This window comes from Felis catus, chromosome B3, assembly GCF_018350175.1.
Source record: "Felis catus isolate Fca126 chromosome B3, F.catus_Fca126_mat1.0, whole genome shotgun sequence".
In the NCBI taxonomy this organism is placed as follows: Eukaryota; Metazoa; Chordata; class Mammalia; order Carnivora; family Felidae; genus Felis; species Felis catus.
Window position 1 is genome coordinate 123156918 of NC_058373.1, and position 25533 is coordinate 123182450.

At 42.6% G+C, this 25533-nt stretch overlaps 1 protein-coding gene across 7 annotated transcripts in view; it reads left to right on the forward strand.

Moving 5' to 3' along the window:
* NRXN3 (neurexin 3) overlaps positions 1–25533 on the forward strand; it is a 1671444-nt gene that overhangs the window by 619245 nt on the left and 1026666 nt on the right. For all 7 annotated transcript variants that reach the window (XM_045060712.1, XM_045060711.1, XM_045060707.1 and 4 more), the window contains one exon: positions 876–1259. In XM_045060712.1, the coding sequence (XP_044916647.1) occupies positions 876–1259 (384 nt within the window). The remainder of the gene's footprint in view (positions 1–875; positions 1260–25533) is intronic.

Here is a 25533-nt window from a genome sequence, read left to right on the forward strand (position 1 = left end):
ACTTTGCTCTCCTCCTAGTACCTACCATTACCTAATTTCTCTTGTTTGTTGAGTGATGTATTTACCTTCTGTCCTCTGCTCTGGACTATATGCACTAGAAGGACAGAGACATACCTGTCAAGTTCATCTCTGTGCCTACAAGAATGCCAGAAACACACAGGTGGGCAATACATATTTGTTAAATGAATAAACAAACATGTCCAGGTAAAAGTTCTCAAAGGCAATGCTCCAGATATTCACTGGCAGGGCTGGTAGCTAATGCTAGTGTGGAGGGTATCAGTGCATGGAGGGTTCCATCCTTTGCAGATGGCAAGCGAGTGATAAAGACTCAAGTACTTCCAGAGTCCTTACTCTGTCCCAGACACACAGGGGCACTTTATATATATATCAACTCATTTAATTGTCACACCAGTCTGTGAGGTGGGGACAATTATTTTCCCATTTTACAGATGAGGATGTTAAGGCCTCCGGAGGTGAAATCACTTCTTCAGGTTACACAGCTAGTCCATGGTAGAGCTGGGGTTTAAACTGAGGCATCCGCCGTGCTGCTCTCAACCTGTATGGTATGTGACCTTTCAGCCAAGACTCTGTAGAGAAAAGATACCACATTAGGTGTTAGTTGACTGAGATGGTCCTGAATTCTCCTGTCAGTGAGATTGTCTTAGTGGTGAAGACTGGAACCAAATGGCCTACGTTATCCTTTCTACTGTCTTGAAGCATTTGACTCCCTTGCTTGTATTGCTCCCACCTGACCAGGCAACACTGGTCTCTGAGCTCACCTACTGGTCTTCTGTCATTTGGCTCATTGACTGGCAGCCTGACCTGAGATGCCAAGAGGGCTGTTAGCTCACTCTGTTTCTGTCCTCCCATCCCAGGTACCATATCAGTGAACAGCAGGCGCACGCCATTCACTGCCAGCGGGGAGAGTGAGATCCTGGACCTGGAGGGGGACATGTACCTGGGCGGGCTGCCAGAGAACCGTGCTGGCCTCATCCTCCCCACCGAGCTCTGGACTGCCATGCTCAACTACGGCTATGTGGGCTGCATCCGTGATCTGTTCATCGACGGGCGCAGCAAGAACATCCGGCAGCTGGCGGAGATGCAGAACGCTGCGGGCGTCAAGTCCTCCTGTTCACGGATGAGCGCTAAGCAGTGTGACAGCTACCCCTGCAAGAACAATGCTGTGTGCAAGGACGGCTGGAACCGCTTCATCTGCGACTGCACCGGCACAGGCTACTGGGGAAGGACCTGTGAAAGGGGTGAGTTGGCCCTCGTGGGTGGCATGCAGGGTCCGGGTGGGGGCGGTGGATGGCAGTTGTGTCCCTCGATGGAACTACCCATGCTTTCTTTGTTTTAGAGAAGCATTTCCTTTTGTTCGCTGCTTCCCAGATTATACCCTTTCTGATTCTGGATGATTGAATTTGTTTAACTAGGATTGGATCCCAGAAAGGGAAACTTCAGAATAAGTATTACCAAGATCATGGTCCTTTTTCAATTAAATATGAGACATCTTCTATGTAGAGTGGGCACATACTTCTCTTTTCGGTTTCTGGATACACTAGCAATCTAGCTTTTTGGAGCTTTCTACATGCTAGTTCTTGGACTAGGCTTTAAAAATACACTGTAGAAGAAGGTAGATCCAGGCCTTTTCTCATGGAGTTGCTGCCTCCGGGAGTATTTAGTCATTAAAGAAATAATTACAAACATGTAAGAGGCAGCAGGATGTATTGGTTAAGAACATGAACTCTGGAGCCAGACTGGGTGAGAAATCTGACCCTTATGGGGTGTTGTGAACTTTATCAAGGTAACTGGTATCTTTCAGACTTGATTTCCTCATCTGTAAAATAGGGATAATCAGGCACCTACCTCACAATATATGGTGATGATTAAGTGAGCGAGTAGTTTCCCAGACAGTGACTTAGTAAGTATTGGTGATTGTAACCATCATCATTATTGTTCTAAACATCACTAAAGGGAAAATAGAAGTTTGGGAGGCCTCTGCAGGGGGAGCCACCATCCTGTAGGGATTCATAGAAAGCTGATGCCAGGAAGAAATATGCAATCTGAGACTTGAAATATGACTAGGAGTTAGCTTTGCAAAGAGGTTGGAGGAAGGCATGTGTCTTAGACAAGAAAGACAGAATGTGCCGAGGGACAGAGATAAGAAACCATGGCCAGTTGAGGAACTGAACGAAGTCCAGAAAGGACTAGAGTGTGGCATGACGTGGGAGGAAGGGCATAAGAGGTAGGTGAAGGTGAAGAGGAAGGAAGCAAACAGGCCAGGGTGCTGGGAGCAATCCTTTGCATTCACCTCTTTAGCATCTTACATCTACACTGACTTTGCAGCTTGGGTGAAGGGTAGAGATGAAGGTAAAAAGAAACGGAATCAAGACATGGAGATTCTGGTCTTTAAGCAGTGTCCAATTCCAGCTTGTTTTATTCTTTTATATGCCAAGCTTATGGACTCAAGCTGGCTGTCCATAGGTTGTCAAACTCTATTTTATATGAAAGGATAGTTTCTGTAGTTATCAAGTGTTTGCTGAGGGCATAGCTTTAAGCATCCAAGGGCTTTAAGGATACTGCATCTGTAACAGACATAGTTCCTGCTCTCAAGAAGTTTATCATTTATTTATCTGAGGAGTTGAGACATCTATATAGGAAGAGTAATAAAGTGATACAGGCCAGCATCATGGATTCTATTTGTGGACCAGACTGGGAGGATATGGAGATTCAGAGAAGAGAAGACTTTCTTGAGTAGGGACACGCAGGGTCTCATCCCTCAAGACTACTGGTGGCCAGAATTACCCAGTATCACAAGTCTGATGATGAGGATGAATCTTGGAACAATCCAGGAACAGGGGCTGGATGATGAAGCAAAGATGTTTTCAAGGCGTGGTTTTTGTGAGGTTAATTATATTATTAGATGAGGGGTATTTCAAAAGAACTGCAGATCTTTTTTACAGCTGGATCAAAAATAGGACACAGAGCACTGGGGTGAAGGAGGAAGAGAGAGCTTATTTGGAGCTTAGGGGATGTAAATTCAGTCACTGACTTTTCAAAGCTACCACAAGCAGAATTTGAGCTAAGATGAGGAAGCAGCTGTATGGGGCGGGTCAGTCTGTCAAATTCCTAGACTTTCTGCCAAATCTGTTTGGAAGCTGGACTACCCTTTACCCTTTGGTAAAGGTCATTTGACATCTGAGATGAGTAAGACAGTTTTGGTGAAAGCCACATTGTTACAGATCTTCCACCACCATGGAAAGTAGTATAAGAGCCAAAGATCGCTTCAGACATCCACTTCTCCCCTCAGGTCTCTTCCCAATTCAAGGACCTTGTGACTGCTGAAGACAGGAGGATTTCCTGTAGCCAGCGGTGCAAGGTGTCTCTGAGCTCACCTATTCCAAGGGTATATAAATGGGAGTTGGTCCAAGTTTTGCCAAGTACGGTGAAAGTCACTGCACCTTTTATGTTGTCACTTTGGACTAGTCATTAAGAGGCAGCTGATTGGGGATATATGAGGGACAATTATTCCTGGTACAGTGCAGCCAAGTCATCCATTCTAGCCAAATGAGAAGGAGCATAGCAAATTTAAGACATTTGATCTATATATCGCTCAAATCCCAGACGGTTCAACCGATTGTTTTGTTCCCCTGCTAATTGTTTTTTGGCCCTGTATTGTTCCTGACACCGTGTTCAGAGTGAATCAGTGGAGTGTAAAAATGGTAGGACTCTACTTGCTAGCAGAGAAAATAGAGTTTTCCAATGACATTGTTTTTCTTTATTGAAACTGATTTTTCAGTGGAGATACTTTGAGTATCTTTTATTCATTTTTATACATGATGTAGACATTTATTGAAACCCTAGCATATTCCAGGCACTGTATTAGATGCTGGAAATGCAAAGACATTGACATAGCCCCTGATGTTGATGAAGGGGTGTATAGTCCTTCCAGGGAAACAAAGGGGAATGCAGTAAATGTCCTAACATGTGGTAGATGTTATGCCATATGTCTATAGGGGAACAGTAGGGCAAACGGATGGGAGAGGCCATGTCTATGTAGGGGAGTGATGATTGGGAAAAGATGATTCAAGATTTCTTGGATCTTTTTGTCTCCTGTTTCTAGCAAAACTATGGTCTTTCTCTACCTATGACCCTGGAGGCATTTCTGAAGAGTGGTGAAGGGAAAAAAAACACACCAAAAACTTGTCAACATTTTTTATGTAAGGACCATGATCCCCTTTGGATCCAGGAATGCTGCCTCACCCACCATGACCCCATCACTCAGTTTACTATTTTCTCTCTAATATTTTTCTTTGAACATTAACCGGAAGCTTAGAATCAGTCACTTGTAGGAAATGTGATGAGACTGAGACAATTTCTAAGGCAGTGTGTCTTATCTGGCCCAAATTGGAGTGTCCTGTACTTGGATTTTGCTGTGGGGTCAGTCCTTTGGTATCACCGGTCCCACAATAGGAATGGTAGGGTTAGAGAGGCATTTGTTAATATAGAATGAAGAAAGCATAGGAGGAATACTAGAATTGGTAGAAAAAGAACAGAGTTGGGGATGGCCTGGGTCAGACACCAGATCCAAATAGCGCAAGAACTCAAGCAAAGTGAGCAAACAGATCAGTCTATAGGGCAACTCCCAGATCAAAGCTGTCCTCCAAAGATAAGGGAATAAGGCAGGGAACCTAGGAAATATATAAATATATGAGATTAAGGTTAATTTTGAGGAGTATCTTTCTCTTATAGTAAAAATGGATGACTTGCTTGTACCCTCATAAGAATGCTTCTACTGCCTGTGAAGATAGCAACTCTAAATCTCGACATTTAACAACTGGCTTGATGTCGTATTTAGATTTTGTCAGGATGATCTGATACTATTCTGCGAAGATGTAGATCTATCTTCCCTTCCCAGTTGTTCAGCTGTATCTATTTGGGTTTGTTTTTCATAGTGATGTGGGAGACGCCTGTCTCTCTGACCTAGAAAGCAAAGCCCTGTTTTGGTTGCTTCTTGCCAGTAAGTTTGGTTGAAATGCTCTAATCTACTGTAGGACCACCTGCCCTCCTGTGAAGCCCTGTTGTACAGAGGAAATGTTCCAGCTTGTCTATCTTAGGAAGATATGATCAGCTGATGTGAGACAACCAAGCCATCTTCTCCTTGTCAGTGTGGCCAGACTGTTTAGTTCAGTCTGTGGGAGCCAAGCGTACATAGCCAAGATTATGGATTTGATTTTTTTGTGGACCATCAAGCTTCAATTTATGACGCCACTGCAGATTCTATCTTCCTCCCTGAATGACTTTTTCTGAAAGTATGCCATCATTTATTTAGCAAGTGAGAAAGTAGGATTCAGCATGAGTCCATTCCCATGACAAGAAAAGTAACCTACAGAACAGCACTTAGAGTCAGGGTGGTCTAGTGGTTAATGGCATGAATTTTGGAGTCACATAGACCTGGTTTCTGTGCTGATTCTGTCACTTACTAGCTAGGTGATGTACAAAAAACTTCTCTCTTAATTCTTCTAAGTCTCAGTTTCTTTATCTGTAAAATGGAGAGACTAATACTTTCTTGGTAAGGTTCTCTTGGTTGCAAGCTACAGAATATACTATGGCTAACAGTCAAGGAAGAGGATTTACTGCATGATGACCTAGAGAGGTATTGATCAAATGAAGATCTCACTAACTACATTTTTAAAAAGGAAGCAGAACAGCTCTAGGGACCCTAAGGCACTGTGATTCAAGTGACTCATGTCTCCTGGCCTCCAGATACTGGATTTTTCTATCCAGCATTTACATTTTCCAGAAAGGGAAACTGGCCCAGTTTGGTTTATCTATCTTTCCTTATATCAATCAGCTCTGTTTAGGTGGGTGGTCCCCTAGAATAGATATGAAAGATCACGGGTGTGTGTGTGTGTGTGTGTGTGTGTGTGTGTGTGTGTGTGTGTGTGTAAATAAGATATTACTGCACCATTTTGCTAGTGCTCTTTCTTGGCTAAGCTCAGCATATTCTGACCCATAAGGCCATATCCTGTGACAGATATCCAGCCATGTGGAGCTGCTTCTGTCTGACAAAAAGAAATATTATCCGGAATCATGGAAATCGGGTGCCTTTGAAAATAATAATTTGCACAACGAAGAGAATGTGATGAGAGGGTAAATCTGCTCTTCTCACTGGTTCCTGGGATTCCATTCATCTTATATAAACACCAGCTGAAAACCAAGAATACAGATATTTTGAGTTTTCTTAAGTGACTCTTGTTCCAACAGGAACAGAGTGCAGACAGCAGCTGCTCTCCCTTGCAGCCTAGGGACTTCCCTTTCAGCCAGCTCTCTGAATGCTGCTGTGTGCCTCTGGAGTAGCAGCAGTGTGTTCTGCCTGGGAAGGGTGAGTTCCCATCCTTAGATGACACTGGAATGTGTCATTTGGATGCCACATGGAAATTTTGACCTCAGAAATAGAGTTGGCAGGTGCTGTTGATGTTTCTGTTCCTAATCTTTATTTCAGTAGGTGAGGAATTGGAAACTCTGAGAGGTTAACATCACTTTAACTTGGAGTAGCTGTAGAATGGTTGAAATTCATGATTCCTGACTTTTAATCTCTTGTACTTTCTATTGCATTGAGCAACCTTTCCTTCCTGTATATCTGAGAGAGGTCAGATTGTAAGGTCAGTGAGGGAGGGAAAATGATGCATTACATATTTTTGTTGCCCACCTCTCCCAGTCTCTAGCACTGTGCTCTACACATACTGTTGTGGTTAGGAAATGTTGGAAGACCTCAGTCTTCATTCCTGGGCCTCCTGTTAGTCTGCATACTCCCTTTGGTGTCCTCATCCATTGCCATGGTGTCAAAGGTCATCCACATGTTGACTCCAAATCAACTAGCTTGGCAGATCTCTAGCTTGGCAGTCTCTGGAATCCCAGATTTCTGTATCCGGTTGCTTGCTTGAGATATCCATTTAGATTTCTGATAGGTATCTTAATCATAACATTGAAAAATAAATTTTGAGTCCCTCCTCCCAGTGTTAAGACTCTTCCCCTACCACCTTCTGTCTCAGTAAATGGCATCACCATTGTCTTTGGCATTACCATTGTCTTTGGCATTTTCCTTGATTTTTCTCCCACTTTTTTAAATCTTTCACAGCAATTTCAGGTAGACCTCTTATTTAAACCCGTCCTCATTTGTTCACCTCTCTCCCTCTCTACCACCATCATCTTAGGTCAGTCTACACTAATCTCTTTTTTGTACAACTAGATAGCATGTCAGATGGTTATGAAAAGCTCAAAATCATTTTCTGCCTTTTTCCGAGTATTAGATTATTAAAATATTTATATATTCAATATTTTCCTGTATTAAGTATGTTTAGTTTCAGTGGCTCTTGGTTCCCCAAATTGTAGGAAATGAAGCTATGATACTTCTTTGGAAAGAACTTCAACATTAACATAGCGGTTCCACAAGTAGGCATCTGTCTCTTCTCTGTACCAGGCTTGGTGAGCTAAGTTGTGAGGATGAAGTTTTGAAGGAGACATGGTTTCTGTTCTTCATGAACTCATAGTCTAGTGGAGGGGCTGGAGAAGTAGTCTGCAAATTGTAATGCAATCTACCAATGGCAGTAATTCAGAGAATAATCATAGGGAAGAAAAGATGGCAATTAGAAATCAAAATATGTTTAGCACAATATATCACTTCATAACTGGTTCTGGATCCACTGGGGTCTACTCAGACTAACACTGGTGTAGGAATAACAGAAGCCCTGACCTCTAAGGTCAAACATAATAATGTTGGTTGCTTTTATAGGTTTCAGTGCCATCGAGGATCTGCTCCCAATCCCCAGGGATACCCAGGCCCTTTATTTAGATGTGTGACCTTGAGGTTCTTACTTGGATACTCTGGCCTCTCTGTTCTGCAAAAATAAAATGAGACAGTTGTGTTTCATGCTCTCTCAGGGCCCTTCCAATTCTAAAACTCTGTGATTCTCAAATGTCATCGACTTGGCAGTATCTTTCCTTATCCTGAGTAGAGGGGTAAAGGTGAGTGAAGGGCAGAATAGGAATGCAAGTCCTTGTTTTGTTACAGGCTGCATAACTGTCTAAGTTAGGAGGCTGGGTTTAGTTACATCAGCACTGCAGTGAAGTTCTTGGATTCTTTAATCTATGAAAAGTAATACCTTGGTGTACCGGGAATACTTCAGGCCCGTGATACATAGGTTTTACTTGATGGATTCATGAATAGAACCTTGGATTTCTTAAGAACATTTAAAGGCTGTCACCTTTTTGGTCCAGTTTTTACCCCTTTTGATGGGTAATGATGTTTATCAGAGAAAGTGGCTTCTCAAGAAATATGCAATTCATGAGGTGCCTGGGTGGCTCAGTTGGTTAAGTGTCTGACTCTTGATCTCAGGTCAGGATCTTGTGGTTCATGAGTTCGAGCTACACGTTGGGCTCTGTACTGACAGCACAGAGCCATCTTGGGATTCTCTCTCTCTCTCTCTCTCTCTCTCTCTCTCTCTGCCCCTCCTCTGCTTGTGTACATGTGTGCATACACTTTCTCTCTCAAAAGAAATAATCCAGTGAAGAAATGGGCAGAAGACATGAATAGACACTTCTTAAAGAAGACATCCAGATGGCCAACAGGCACATGAAAAGATGCTCAACGTCACTCCTCATCAGGGAAATACAAATCAAAACCACACTGAGATATCACTTCACGCCAGAGTGGCTAAAATGAACAAATCAGGAGACTATAGATACTGGAGAGGATGTGGGGAAACGGGAACCCTCTTGCACTGTTGGTGGGATTGCAAACTGGTGCAGCTACTCTGGAAAACAGTGTGGAGGTTCCTCAAAAAATTAAAAGTAGATCTACCCTCTGACCCAGCAATAGCACTGCTAGGAATTTACCCAAGGGATACAGGAGTGCTGATGCATAGGGGCGCTTGTACCCCAATGTTTATAGCAGGACTTTCAACAGTAGCCAAATTATGGAAAGAGCCTAAATGTCCATCAACTGACGAATGGATAAAGAAGATGTGGTTTATATACACAATGGAACACTACTTGGCAATGAGAAAGAATGAAATATGGCCTTTGGTAGCAACGTGGATGGAACTGGAGAGTGTTATGCTAAGTGAAATAAGTCATGCAGAGAAAGACAGATACCATATGTTTTCACTCTTATGTGGATCCTGAGAAACTTAACAGAAGATCATGGGGGAGGGGAAGGGGAAAAAAGCTGGAGAGGGAGGGAGGCAAAACTATAAGAGATTCTTAAAAACTGAGTATAAACTAAAGGTTGATGGGGGGTGGGAGGGAGGGGAAAGTGGGTGATGGACATTGAGGAGGGCACCTGTTGGGATGAGCGCTGGGTGTTGTATGGAAACCAATTGGACAATAAATTTCATATTAAAAAAATAAAAAAAAGAAGTATACAATTCATTAACATCAACTGACATGTCCTCACTTTTTCTTATCTGTTGGTGCTTAGATTATACAGTTGTATCTCTGGTGACCACTGTAGCAGTGCTCAGACTTAGCCTCTTTGTTTTCCTCTTCCTGTTTTCTAAGTTTTCCTTCCCACAGGCTCAAGATTGTATGATCCCAAGAAATTGTACCGTAGTCCATGAACCCTTCCTAAGTGTTATTCTACCAGGTTAGGGTCTGAGATTCTCCTGATCAAAGCTGCCCCTGTAACTTGAAAGAGAGTAAGGGAAGGGAATTCTGGCTATTCTGCAGTCTTGAAGCTCAAAGGTCTCAGAACTGGTTGGGGATTTTGTACATCCTTGGAAAATTTATAGCTAAGCCTGTGTTCAGCCAGAAAGTATGAGGGTCAGAACTTTGGGGCAGCACATGACAGCTGCTTAGAACCATTTCATACCTGCTGTGGGCTGTGGTTCTGTCCAATGCACGGACATGGTGGCCATTTATATTGCTGCTGTATACCTTTATCACTGCCTTTGCTAAAAGCTTCTTAACTGCTAGCAGACATCTGCCTGATGGGTGCAATAAATTGAGATGCTGCTGAATTAGGAGAAACAAGTGCTTTAAAATGCACACAGAGGGATTATCATAGCTTTTTCCAACATCTCTGGCTTTGTGTGTCTTTTCATAGATAGATGAATTCTTCCTTGCTCCAGTCAGATTAAGAGGAAAGGAAAGTTAAGAGATCTACTGTTTATTGAGAGAAATTATGCGCCTGTTCTGTGTTAAGTTCTTAATATACACTGGGCCATTTAACCCTCACATCCACTCTGCAGGCTGCATATTATTATCCTCATTTTCTGGTTGAAGAAATTAAGGGCTCGATTCATTCATTCCAAAGCACCTATTTAGCACTATGTGCCAGAAGCCGTGTTGAGCCCTCAGGATACAAAAGCATTGATCATGTCTCTCCTCATAAACATTCTAATAAATTCTGATATCTGAGGAAGGTGGGACATAAATTCCAGGGGGAAGTATCATGGACAGCATCACAAATTAGGTGACACTAGAGCTGAGGCTTGGTAAAGTAGTGGGTCTCTCCCAGGTAGACCAGGCAGGTGAAAGTATTCCAGGCAGAGGAAGCAGATATGTGAAGGCGACTTTGGTAAATAGGAAGTTTTCCTGGTGTATGGAATCTAAAGCTTGGGAAGTAGGAGAGGAATTTGAGGGGATATTTTACAAGGTGTGGCTGGAGGGGTGGCATGGCCAGTTGTGAAGCACTTTGTTCACTCTCCCGACAAGTTTGGACCTTCTCTTACAGGAGGCATGCTATTTTTAGCAATGTGAGAACAGGATGGGATGTGGGAGACAGGAGCCAACAGACTAGTGTGCCTTAGTTCTGTTTGCATTTGCATTAATTCGGGAATGAGAAATAAGAGCCCTAAGTGAGGTAGAGGGAATGGAGGTTGCGTTTGGGGGGCACATCCAATAGACATTTAAGGGGAAGCATCAATAGGACTTAATTGTGCAGTAGCTAAAGAGTGTTCAAGACTTGATTAGAACAAGAGTTTGGCCACAAAAGTTATTCTTTCTTTCCTGTTCTACTCAGCCATCTCAAATCAGCTAGAGATGCTTGGGAGGAGAGGGGAGGAGGTAGCTAGTAGTCCCCTACATACGCTGGTCCCACTCTGAATATATGTGCCTAACTCTCTGTGCCTCAGTTTTTAGATTTACCACTGAGAATATCCACAGTGGCTGCTTAATTGGCTTGTTGGGAACCTCTGTTATAAAGCCAAAGTGTATGATGTACTTACATAGATAAGCCAACATACCCCTTTCTGAATTTGGAGTTCAGCAATTTAAGAATGGAAAAAAAAAATTATATGGCTGGTGTTCTTATCCTGTTTTTTCCTTCTGTTGTAGAAATAATCTAGATGGGATTTTTGTGTTTAAGCATAACAATACAGGCTAGAAGTTAAAAGTCGGAAGGAGGGTTGTGCCCGAAGGAAAACATACCAAAGCCTGCTCTTCTCCATTCTTTAAATGGTTTGTACTTGGAATCAAGACCTGACTCCAGTATAATCCTAGATTTTGAAGAACTAGGTTAAAATGATCTGTTGTTGACAACTGTGATTATCTCATACTCTGGCATAGATTTGATGAAAAAAATGAATTGTAGTTTCTTTTACTCTTATAAAAGTGGGCATGTTTGATATTAAGCCAAAAAATTCTTTCCTTAGCGATAGGGAAATCAGATTCTTAATTTTTCTTTATTCTAGTCTCTCATTAGGACTTTACAGCAATGATATTTAATACCGAGGATTGTGGATGTGTCTGTGCATAGGTCACATGTATATAGTTTCCCTCCAGTTTCCCAGATGTGTCTATATTTTCATGGGTTCTGTTATAACCCAATTTGGGGTTATTAACGTGGAGACAACACACCTGTAGCAATCATGAATAAAAGGCAGGAACTCAAAACCTGAAACTGGATTGACCCAAAGAAAACCAGAGAGAGTATTAAAGAGTCATAGATCTATTTATCTTGCCAGAGGCTCAGATGTTATCTGGCATAACAATCCCCCCCCCCCCCCCCCCCAGTTTTAGGTGAGGAAACTGAGGCCTCCAGGTAGGAAATGAATTGCCCAAAGGATGGAATGTAATGTTCTTAACCCCTCATTTCAGTTCCCTTTTGGTTGATTTTTTTTAAAGAAATAGGCACTGGCAGTATCTGTGCATATTTTGTGAAGATATATGTTTATGTCCCTGTGGCCTACTAAGCAGTAGAATTATGACATTATAGGAAAAGCATTTAGTCCATTTCCAGTAATTTAGTCTTATTGGTAAATTTTATTTGAAATGTTGGCAGTTGATTTAGAGAGAAGAAATATGAAGATAAAGACATGTATACGTTTCTCCTCCCTCCCTCCATCCCTCCCTCCCTCCCTCTCTTTCTTTCTTTCTTTCTAAATGTTATTTTATTTTGGGAAAGAGAGTGAGTGAGCAAGCAGGGAGGGGCAGAGAGAGAGAGAGAATCCCGAGCAGACTTTGCACTATTAGTGTGGTGGGCTTTGTCCCATGACCACAAGATCATGACCTGAGCCAAAATCAAGAGTCAGAGGCTTAACCAACTGAGCTGCCCAGTGCCCCTGCTCCTTTCTTTCTTTCAACACCTATCTCCTCTTGCCCCTGAGCAACAAATAAAGGCAGCTCAACAGAGAGGATGTTGTAGTGACAAGTGCATCTGGGACTTAGGGCTGGAATCCCTGGGTACGAACAGCTCTTGGAAGGCCCCCTTCTGAGGACTATTAGACTGCCATTTCCCTGGCAAAGAGATGCAATCTTTCTTAGAGAAGATCATTTCATGCTTCTTAGCATGTTTAACCTTTACAGCAAGCCATTCTCATCAAAATGACAAACCCCAGCAGAGCCTTCTGAGAGGCCAGTAAATCAGAAACCTTATGAAATCTGTGGGATTAGCATGCTCGCCTTCTTTGTTTCCCCAGGGAAAGAAAGCCCGGTGCCTTTCAGATTTCAATCTTCTCTGCAGGCCTCTTGTCTGGAGTTCCCTGCTGTGGCCCACTGGTATTTGAATATTGTTTTCCTCTAGTTGCCCACAGCCACATACTAACACCAGCCAAAGGCAGCACATTCTGTATCTCCATCAGTGACATTGTAAATGGAAGGTAACTGCTCTGATGTTTGCTTAGTTGAATTTTTCCCACCCTTGAAGTCTTCCTTTCTGGGTCTGAAGATAGTGCCTGGTTCTTGATGTCACCATGCGTGGTGACAGGCAGTTGCTCATCTCCAGCTGGGTGTCTCTGGTCCCCATGCCCTATTTTTCAGTCTGTAAGGAAACTTCTTCCACAAACAACCCAACTTCTCCAGCTGCTGCAATGTGGGGCCTCCTTCTGTGGAAGTCTACAGAGTCAAGTCTATGTTGAGCACAGAAGTGGAAAGAAAAAGGGTTGATGAATAAAAGTGCTGTTCAGGTGATAAAAACACCTTTATAGGGGATGGTGGGGGGTGACTTATCAGAATTTATAGGGTCATATTTAGAGTTGGAAGGGACCTCTGAGGTTTTTGAGTCTAACCCAATATCTGTTGCATAAACATCCTTGATAAAATCCCTAAAGTGTTCTGTGGACTCTATGGGAACATTTGCTCTGTTTCCATATGCTGTGCTAAATGCTTAGCAATGGGTAGCTTATTTAATAGTTGTAATAACTGTATAAGATAGGTGCTATTTTTATGCTCAGTTTACATCTGAGGAATGATAGGGTCAAGGATAGGTTAAGTAACCTGCCCAAGGTTATCCAGTTCTTCTGGGCCCTCCACCCCTGAACCCACTCTTTTGTTATCAATAATACTCTATGGCTCCAAGTGATAAGGGAGTTCCTCTCCCATTTCATGTTTGGATAGCACTAAATATTTGAAAAGTCTCCTTTTTGCCATGCACAGAGGTCTCAGTTCTTCTAATATCTTTCTTTTGATCTTGGTTCAGGATTTGGGAACTCTACGGGATTTATCCACTCATTTGACATTTACTCAGTACTCACTATGCCATGGGCACCTGGGATATATAGAACTGATCAAACCTAAACCCTCTTCTACAATAGACCTTCAGTTACTTAAAGAGGACTGTCATTTTCCACTGAAATGTTGTCAGTCATTCGCAGGATAAACATCACTGCTTTCTTCAGCCACTCGTCACCTGTTGGGTTTTGAGTTTCTCCATAATCTAGTAGTTACTGAAGTGGCTTGAGGAAGATGAGGAGGGACTGTGCGCTCAGGAAATGGAAGTGTAACTTCCAGTACCAGGGAGCTGTGCGAAGTAGGCTAAGCCCTTTAGGCAGCAGGCACATGTTATTAAAACAATAGCCTAAACAATTCTGAGACATTGTAACATCTTATGGACTATGGGTTTGTGTGGCGGGGACTCACTGGCATATTAATGAGGGGTATATACTTTTGATAGTTTCTGATCCTGAAAAAAATGCCTCAGGCCCACTGTTGGCAGCATCACATTTACTGCCTAGTTGTATTTCTCAAAATAGTTCTAGACTGAGTGGGTTACATCACATATTTCATAGCAAGGCTGAATTTATTTTTGGACGTAGGAACTTCTCAGAGATCACTCGACAAGGAAACCATGTTTTTGCCACGTATCAGCTGATACAGATTCATTGAATGCTAGAGCTGGTCACAGCCTTAAAAGTCACCTGTTCTAGTGCTGGTAATTCACAGAGGAAGAACTGAGGTTCAGTTCGGTTATATAAGTTGTCTAGAGTCCCATAGGTAGCCATAGTGGGGCTTGTAACTCAGTATTTTGAATCCTGGACTGGGACTCTCTATCCTCAGGCAATGTGAGGAGGTGCTCTGGCTTTGTCCCTTTGGTGTGGTCATCCTGTGTAGATGACAACAGGATGCTTGTGTAGAGCAACTCAGAACCTTTCTGCACAAGCTCAGTGGCTCCTTACGATTTTTTTTTTTTACATGTAATAGTCCCTTTATTTATTGCAAATAAGCTAGGCAATTAATTCACAGTTAGCAACTTATGGCCTGGAAAATCTCATTACCCGAACCTTACATTATCAACACATCTGTTTTAAAAGAGATGCTTAAAGAAGTGGTGTGAATATCCAGATTCCTGATCATCTCCAAGAAAGGGTGGGAGGAGCCACTGAAAGGCAGTTTTGGAAGGAGTGTAGAGTTGTTCCAAGGTTATCAAAGCCACTGAAATTTACACATCAGGGAGTATAAAAAGGGGATTCACATTTATTGAGTATCTACTATGTGCCAGGTATAATTTGGTGCTTAGGTTAAGATGCAGGAGTTTTGGAGTCAGACAGAGCTGGATATGAATCCCAGTTCTGTACTGATTACCATGTAATCTTGGGTGTATTTTTAACCTCTCTAAGCCTCCATTTTCTGATCTAGAAAACAAGCCTTTTGGGGGTTGTTGTGAGGCTTAAATAAGATGATTATGTAAACATATTAGCATGACACCTGTAACTTTATACATATTCAATACACAGAACAAGCTTATAAAGTGTGTGGTATGATTAAGATTTTTAAGGTAAGTAAACCAAGACCCAGAAAGGTTAAATAACTTGCCATAGTCACAAATACTAGAGGTCAGAATTTTAAAACCTAGTCTGTTAGATTTTATATTATACTTTGCCATTCATTAAAATGGGAGGTCTTGGAGGTGATGGGATTGGGTACTTTGGGAGGGAGAAAGAACCGTGGGAAGTGGAGAGGGCTTTTTTTTGTTTGTTTATCTTCCAGCTCTGTGCACCCTCAGCTTCGAGACTTTCAGTGGGTGAACTTGAGGCATAAGCAGACATGAAAGCTGCCCATTTGGAGTAAATTCAGGGTTTAGAAAAGCAGTCAGGGTCCTCCACATTATCTTGCCCACATTCTTGGTTCCTAAGTAAAGGTGAAGATGTCTAAGGTTTTATGGGGCTGGTCTAGAAAAGCTTAGAATGGGTCCTCTGTACTGGGAAGACAAACTTTGCCCTATTTTGATTCATCTAGGGCCACCACGTACCCTAACTCACACCTATGTCCATATGCACATGAGCACACACGTACACACATGGGCACACACACACACTCTGTCTCTCGTTCTTCAGCCATAAAACTGGACCTCTTTAAATTTTGTTTTGCTTATTCTTCTGCACTAGCCCAAGAACCATTAAGCATGTATCAAGCATCCCAGTGCCAAGGGAAGAAAGAAAAGGAGCTCAGTCTTTGTTGTGGAGGAAAAAAGTCAGACTGAATGGAAGACTAAATGAATGGAGCTAATAACACAAAGATTTACTTTACTGAAGTTAGAATTCCAGTTTATTATCTGAGAAATTTGGAGAAGATTGGTGCCTGAACACCCTTCTTCTCCACTCCTCAACACACACACAGGTTAGGATTTTCTGATGGGCAGAGGTGAGGATGCATCTAAAGAAGAATCATCCAGGAGTTCCCTTAGACTGGGGCCTAGCCTCTTGGCCCTGTTGCAGTGATTCCCATAACCCAGTGTTAGCTGTAGAGAGGCAAGATTGAAGTGTTGTTCAGGGCAAACAGATGGGCAGGCATGGGAATGAATGATGAAGCTCCTATAAAAGGGTAAGGGGCTTATGCATCCAGGGCAGGCATTTCTACCATTTGAAACAATGGGGCTGACCTTGCAACTCTCCTTGGTGAGGTGAGCCCCAGTTGGTCCCCTCCCCTGTCCTCTTTACCTTTTTACTGTCATTCTCCTTCTTTTTCTCCTCTCTTCCACCTCAACCCTACACAACCCTTTCTTCCCTTCTGTCTCCTTTTGGGGGGCTTGATACAGCAATAATATCTACTTTTAATGGGCAGTTACCTTGCAGAGGGATGAAATTGACCCTTGTTTATTCAGAATGTTTGGCCTGGAGGCTGCCTTAAAATGTGGGCTGCCAGAAGCCGCATGGTGGCTGGTGCCTGGGGCTATCTAGGTAAGTGGCAGCTAGTAGAAGGGAAGGAAGGATGGCTTTGTAGGCCTCTGTAAGCACTTTGTGTAGCCTGGAAGCCATCTCCCTGTGAATAAATGAGAAAGCCTCTCTCTCAGCAAGAGGGAACAATGACTGTAGAGCCAGGTGGCTAAAGTTCAAGGGAAGAGTGCAGAGTATTCTTGACTTGGCTGCTGCAAAAGAGACCCTGTCTGCCTGATGTTGGGTTCCCTTGGGCTTTCTGTAAAGGGAGATTGATGTGTGATGATGCAGTAGTGCTTCCTCAGGATGAAGGTGAATCGAATTACTTCTAAATTTTTTTCCCCTTTCTTTCTCACTTCAGTCTTTTACCTTCTTCCTCACCTTTCTTTCACATTCTTTCTCTTCTTTGTGCAATCCCTTCAACACATGCTTTGTTTCCTTCCTACACTGAGAACATTTGACCCATCCCGTTTCTTTTCACTACCAAGTTGCTTTGATGTAATTGATATAATGAATCTTGACTTCTGTAGGACTGTTAGTCTGTCTTCATAAAATGCTACTCAATAAACCAATCTCTAGATTAGAGCTCTGGTAGGAGTGTTTGCCACTGTTGGGAAGAAGCCTCATTAAGAATTGTTCTCAGTGGGGGGCGCCTGGGTGGCGCAGTCGGTTAAGCATCCGACTTCAGCCAGGTCACGATCTCGCGGTCCGTGAGTTCGAGCCCCGCGTCAGGCTCTGGGCTGATGGCTCAGAGCCTGGAGCCTGTTTCCGGTTCTGTGTCTCCCTCTCTCTCTGCCCCTCCGCCGTTCATGCTCTGTCTCTCTCTGTCCCAAAAATAAATAAAAAACGTTGAAAAAAAATTAAAAAAAAAAAAAAGAATTGTTCTCAGTGGGTTATTACCAATGTTCTAAGTCATGGATCTCTATTAAAAAAAAAAACATTGATTTTTTTGATTATTAAAACAATATATATGTTCATGCTAGAAAAATTGGAATGTGTGAAAATTTATTAATTCAACTTTTATTTAGCCAATATTAATTGAGTACCTATTTTTATGGCAGATAATAATTAAAAATAATAATTAAAAATAAATTAAAAATCAAGCATAATTATAGCGGAAATGGTCATTGTTAACCTAGTCGTATGCTTTATTCCATTCCTCTAGGCAGTGTGTACATAAAATACATATATGTAAAAAAAAATTTAATGTTTAGTTTTGGGACAGAGCTCAAGTGAGGGAGGGGTAGAGAGAGGGAGAGACAGAACCCAAAGCAGGCTCCAGGCTCTGAGCTGTCCGCATAGAGCCCGATGTAGGGCTCAAACCCACAAACAGTGAGATCATGACCTGAGCCAGAGTTAGATACTTAACTGACTTTGGCCAGCTACCCTGGCACCCCTATAAAATATATTTTCATGTCATTTTAAAAGTAATTCGCTATCCTGAATTTTTTCAGTTAGAATTATGTCATCATTTTGGTTATATAATTCCATAATTATGCCATAATTTCAATTTAGCTTTATATCAATATAGCTTTATCTCAAATTATAAAGAAAATCTTAAAAATATGATTTTTAATGACTTCACATTAGGCATACTTGTCAGTGCCTCAGTCACATTGTTAATAAGTCACTCGAAAACTTAGTAGCTTACAACAAGCAACATTTAAATATTATGCTTATAGGTTGGGGGGCTGTGCTCCAGGCTCTGAAATGACTGGATAGAGCTGCAGGTGTTGATAGTCTCTACATTCTCCTTTGACACTGCCCAGGAAGTACTCTTCTGGCAAATTGTTGCAGGATTTTTTTTTTTTTTTTACCTTAATACCCAGGATTCGTTGTCTCGTTGCTTCAAAGAATGAAGAGCTGGGGGTGCCTGGGTGGCTCAGTCGGCTGAGCATCCGACTTCGGCTCAGGTCATGATCTCACGGTTCGTGAGTTCAAGCCCCGTGTTGGGCTCTGGGCTGACAGCTCGGAGCCTGGAGCCTACTTCAGATTCTGTGTCTCCTTCTGTCTCTGCCCCTCCTCTGCTCACACTCTGTCTCTCTCTCTCTCTTAAAAATAAATAAACATATAACAAAATTAAAAAAGAATGAAGAGCTGGACACAAAGTGAGTAGCAAGCAAAAGTTTATTTAGAGAATAAGATTAGAAAGGAAGAATAGTAGGAAAGCTATTTTTACAGAGAAGGGACATTCAAAAGTGAATGCCTTTGTCAATAGGCAAGGGTATTTGTTTTATAAAGTTTTGGTTAGCTCTCCCTTTCCCTTCCCCCTTGTTCCTTCACAGTTCCTGCCCTAATTGGCTTGATAGCTCTAGGTACTGGGCTGTCCACTCCTGATTGGCTCGTAGGAGGGGTGGCCTATGGCCTTAGGTCTTTTGTCAAATTCCCGAGGGAAACCTGAGGGGGAGTAGGTAGGGTCTGTTACATTCTTAAGAGGAACCTTAAGCCTGAGGGGTTTTGTTGTGGTCAGACACTCCCAGCATTGTTCAAAAATTGTGTTTTTCCCCACCCAGGGACCTCAGGTCCTATCATTTCCCTTTCTGCCTATTTTATCCTATCTTTTCCTATCAAAATGACAGGGTGTGCAAGAGGGAGGATGGAAGCATCTAGTGCCTCCTGAAACCTCTGTCAGTATCTGGCACATTGTCACTTCTGTCCACATTCCCTTGGTCAAAGCAAGTCATGTGGCCAAGCCCATCATGGGGTGGGATAATACACCATGCCCACTCTAGTGGAAGGTAGTGCAGAGTGGGAGACAAAGGGTGTGTATATAATACAAAATACCAGGGAAGGTGTGAAGAATTATGAACAATGATTCTACCATAGTAGACTGAGTTTTAGTTATCACTAATAACCATAGAGTGCTCAAAGAAGATTAGTTATTAATGGGTGAAGGGAAGTGGGAGGTACAGCTTTATAATTATGGAATGAATAAGTCATGGGGATAAAAGATACAGCATAGAGAATATAGTCAATGGTATTTTAATAGCATTGTATGGTGACAGATGGTAGCTACACTTGTGACCATAGCATAATGTATAGACTTACTGAATCACTGTGTTCTACACCTGAGACTATTATAACATTGTGTCAACTATTCTTCAATAAAATAAAAAGGTGACCATTGATCTTTGCTCTTAACCTCTAATGTGCCCCATATTGGTGTGATACATATCATGAGATTCTTTTCCAACCACGTACTCTTCAGAGGACAGCAGAGCCTTCTTCACTAGCTCCATTATCACTTCTATCTACTTTGTTGTTCCATTATATCTTCCTATTGATACTTCAACTGATTGCATCTCTAGGAATTTGATATCTTCACAGATTGTCTCCTAGACCAGACAAAAAAGAACCTAGCTCTTATTTATTTTTTTATTACTTTTTTTTAATGCTTATTTGTTTTTGAGAGAGAAAGAGAGACAGAGCGTGAGCAGGGGAGAGGCAGAAAGAGGGAGATACAGAATCCAAAGCAGGCTCCAGGCTCCGAGCTAGTCAGTACCAAGCCTGATGCGGGGCTCAACCCATGGACTGTGGACTGTAGACTGTGAGATCATGACCTGAGCCAAAGTCGGACGCTTAACTGACTGAGCCACCCAGGCTCCCCATCTAGCTCTTATTTTAATGCAGAGAATTCTATGACCCTTAACTATGGTATATCCCAGTGCCTGGCATATAGAATGTACTCAACACGTATTTATTGTTGGTGATATGTTCAGGTCATAGGCACCCTCAATCTTTTCATCCTAAGACTTGACAGATCTTTTCTTCACCCATATATTCTCCCTCCCATGCAGATTGCTTTCTCGGCCTATATTTCATGCTTATGGCCATAATTTTCCTTCAGGAAGCCTAGCTTATGTATTTATTTGAAAAATAATTTTCTGTGGAAGGAATGTGATTATCCAGGCAAACTTTGCCAATGTCAAGGCATCAGTACTAAAAAGGCCAGTTTCGAGTGCAGAAATAACAAAGAGGCTAATTAAGTTGATGAGGCTTAATAACTTGTATTCTCTCCCAGAGAAACTTTTCTTGGCCAGAATTTTGTAAAGGGCTTGTTGTCCTAAGTAAACCATATTGAGTTAGGACGTTGTGAGTGTGAAGGAAAGGAGAAACTGATTTAGGGGGTGGCAGAAGGGATATTGTGTGGGAGTAAGGCTAATTTCTAAGAATGTTAGTAGAAAACCACCTTTTACCACAATGGTTTGCTACCATTCAGCAACTATTGATTGAAAGCCTGTCATGTGATAGCCACTATGGTAAGAATGAAGGATACAAAGGGTAAAAGATGTCTGTAGTTGTCAAGGAGCTCAAGGTCACCCTAAGGAGAATAGGTGACTGCCTCCAGGAAGATATGGTTTGGACATGAACCCCATTCAACCAAGATCTCATTTTACTTAAATGACCTTAAGGTGCAAGCTTGGTTGGAAGTGGAAGATGAGAGAGGGAAAAGAATGGGCCTGGACTCCGTTAGAATAGAACTCCCATTTCTTTACTCCCAGTAGCAATGAACATAGAAACTTCTACAAAGATTACATCAGGATATTAGTGTAAAAAAATCCAAGTTTATTTTATTTAAAAAAAATGTTTATTTATTTTGAGGGGGGAGGGCAGAGAGAGAGAGGAGAGGAGAATCTAAGCAAACTTTATGCTAAGTGTGGAACCCAACTTGGAGCTTGATACCATGACCACAAGATCACGACCAGAGACAAAATCAGGAGTTGGATGCTCAACCAACTGAGCCATCCAGACACCCCAAAAAATCCAGGTGTGAAAGAGAGCCAAAGAACACACATGTGTATCCACAAAGAGCAGTGAAAGCCCATGTGCATGCGCACATACACATACAACTTTTCTAGTTTACTGGTCCCTGTATCTACCTTTCCTTGACTAATAATCACACTTTTACATATAAAATCAAATTAAAGTTATTTATCCAAAGATTCAACACTTCAAAGATGTATCATGTCATATAGAAGAAAGTTCTTGCATATTATATTGTTGTCCACACTGCCATTTAAAATGATATTCATTCAAATGTTAGTAGTGCCCACAACATGCCAGACACCATGCCAGACCTTCAGGGGTACAACAGCGGGCAAAAATTGACCCATCCCTGGCCTCCTAGAGCTTATAGTCTAGTGACAGGACAAAGATATGTACAAATAGTCACCAACTAAACGTACAGCTTCAAACTCTGGTAAACTTGAGAAGTATGGAGAGCTAGGCCTAGCTGGGGGATCATGGGAAGTTTTCCTGAAGGAATGATGCTTGAGCTGATATTTGAAAGATAAGCAAGAGGTAATGAGGCAAGGGCGGATGTAGTCTTCCAGGCAGAAGGTTGTTGCAAAACCCAAGGGATGCAAAGGAGAGTGGCAAATCAGAGTCCAAGGGACAGAAGATAAGCCAGTGGTGTTGGGATGAAGTGGGCAGGTGGAAGGGAGGTAGAGGTGTGGTCATGCAGTCTCCTGCTAGTAGAGTGTGTTACTGATCCTACTGAATTTATCCTACAGTCCAGGGAAAATTGTTAAATAGCTATGAGCAGGGGAGTGCCATGGCCGTGATTTAATTTTTAAACATCACTTTGTCTATGAGATGAAGGGTAGGTTGAAACGGGGTAAGAGATGACGCTAAAGTACCAGTTCTTCAGGAAAGTCGATGGTGGACTAAATTTGGATCAGGGCACTGACTGTGAATGTAAGGGAAAGTGGGTGAATTTGAGATATCTTTAGAAGGCCCTATATTCATAGCATTTGAGATGTCTAAGAAAAACAAATCAGGACTTAGTGTGGAGAAACTTTCATTCAAAAGCAAGGGAGGGAAGGGGACTTGGAATAGAGAAATTGCTGTGACAGTAAGGTCTGAAAGCCTCACAAAAATCACAGAAAAAAGACTTTTCTATGGTAAAGGAAGGAAGAGGCAATCAGAGATACGCAGAATCTTTGAAGGGGATGCTGGGCAAGCAGGGGGAAATTGCCACTGGGGTCTGATGGGGAAAAGATTCTCACCGTGGTCAGCAGATTTCCAGGAGAAACTGATAAGGAGGGCACGGTCTACTTTCTTGTGCATGCTCAGTCTTGGGGTCAAGCAGAATTCAAGTTCAGGGGCCAGTGATAGTGACTTAAGTTTGATCAAGAGAATAAGAAATGGCAATGGTGAACCCTTGGTTGGAAAGTACAATCCACCATGACCTAAAAGATGATGTGATGGAGGGCAAAGATGAGAGGCAGCAGCTTTTCAGTGGATCATTGAATCCTTGCAGTGTCTCCCCAGGGGATAGATGCTATCTCCATTTTACACTTGGGAGTTTATTTTAGGGGCTCACACCCTTGAGCTCATTTACCCACACAACACCCAGAGGAGTCTTGTTAGAGTTGGGAGGTTGGACTAGGAGTCAGTTTTCCTGTCCCCTTCTTTTACAGAAGAGGAAACTAGAGTCCAGAGAGGGAAATTGATTCCTCCAAGACATCCCAGTTTGATGGTAGGAAAACTGACCTGAACCCAGGATTCATACATCCAGTTTGGAAATAATTCCACTTTATATGGCTGCTTCCCAGGAGATAATTCTCATGACACTTGAGTGTAGCATTGCAGATTCCCTGCAGGGTGGCGAATCGAAGTGCTTTCCACTCTCCCTACCCCCTGTGCGGCTAAATGCACAGATATTGACTGCACACACACATCTTACTCTGGAGGCTACCAGCCATCTATTTGAAATTGCATCTGACTGCTGCTTTGGGTTTTCAGTTTTCATCATCCTGCTCCATCCTATGCTTAGCTGGGCTTCAGGATGCAATTGAAAGATGATATGGTATGGTGGATGGACTGTGGGCTTTGGGGGCAGGCGGAACTGCATTGGAAACTTATGCCTGCCAGTCGCTAGCTGTGTCATGTAAGTCAATCATTTGTGTTCTCTGAGGCTTATTTTTCTCATTCATAGAGTCGGATAATTATAAATATAATATTATAAATATTATAATACAAAATATTATAATTATAATATAATTGCCTCACTTGACTGTTGCAGGCTTTAGCTGGTGGTATAGTAATATTAGCCACCATTTTATCGAGCATGCACTATGCGCCAGGCATTGTGGAAAGTGCTTTACTGACATTATTTCATTTAATCCTCATGTAAGAACCAGTGAGGTGGATAGTAATGTTAGTCCCACTTTAAAAAGTTTAGAAGTTCAAGGAGTACCTTGGTGGCTCAGTCGGTTAAGCATCGACTTTGGCTCAGGTCACGATCTCACAGTTGCTGAGTTTGAGCCCCACATTGGGCTCTGTGCTGACAGCTCAGAGCCTGGAGCCTGCTCCAGATTCTGTGTCTCATGCTCTCTCTGCCCCTCCCCCGCTTGTGTTCTGTCTCTCTCTGTCTCTCAAAAGTAAATAAATGTAAAAAAAATTTTTTTAAAGTTTAAAAGTTCCCAACTATAACAACAACAACAATAATAATAACAACCACCACCACCATTCATGCATTCACTTATTCACATACTTTTTTTCATTCACTTAATAAGCACCTCCTGGGTTCCAGACAAATAGGAAGTGCTCCAATCTTTTAATTTCTCTGCTCAGGCTGTATAGATCTGCTGGAGTGGTTTGGGATCTGTAAGCTGAACTGTTCCATTGGTACTCAGGGGTCCATGATGGTTTCCAGGTGAACTGTAGGGAATTGTGATAGAATTGGCACTATGGTGCCTTCGCCTATACCCATGGGTGAGCCCTAAGAATCTGTTCAACCCATCTGGGGGCCTCCCATCAGGGCTGTACCAGCCTGTTCTTTGCAGTAGTGAGTGTTTCATTCAAGCTGTAGGTGGGCCCTTGAGACATAGAACTGTGGCTGCGCCCAGAGAGAACTTTGCTCCCAACATGCACCCACCTTGCCCTTCAAGCAGGGAAGGGAACGAATTTGCCAGGAAACAGCAGAAAAAGAGCATAGGAATGGAAACGTTTTCAAATTAATTTCAGAAATACAGTCTGAGCTATAAATGACAGCTGTGGGTTTAATCACTGAAACTCTGTTTCCATTCAAGAGCAGCAACTGTCCCCTGAGGAGGGGTGGCATTATCAAGCAGTTAAGTTGTTAGAGGCTGCTTAGGGGCTGGTCGGCAGTCTGCAGGGAAAGGGGAGAATGGATCATTTGTGGCTGTGACCTGAGCGTAGCAGGCACTCCCTAACCCCCTATTCCCTGAGGATCGCTCTGGTAGATCTGTCACGGAGGGGGACGGGAAGTAACATCCCTTACAGGGGAAGCTAGTGGGGCCAAGACAAGCTTGAAGAAGCTGATGGGCTTCGTGAATTTTAAGGTTTGGAGATTCAGGAAGGATGTGTCTTCCTTCCATGTCACCACTACCACCACCACCCCAGTAACAGCCGTAAGAACAGCTGCATCCACAATGCACCGCAGCCAGGATGATGACAACAGCTAATGCTTACGCAACGCCGTCCAGCTCCCCCAGCAGGCAACTCCTTATTCATCCACTGAGCATCTGTTTGATGCCACATGTTGTGCTAAGTGCTGGGCATAAAGCAGGAACCAAGGCAGCCAGAGTCCTTCCCCTTAGGAGCTAGCTGTCTAGGGAAAAAGATTAAGGGGAACATCGGATGAACCCAAGTCTAGTCCCCAAAGATGTCAGCTCACCTGCCGGAGGAATGAGCC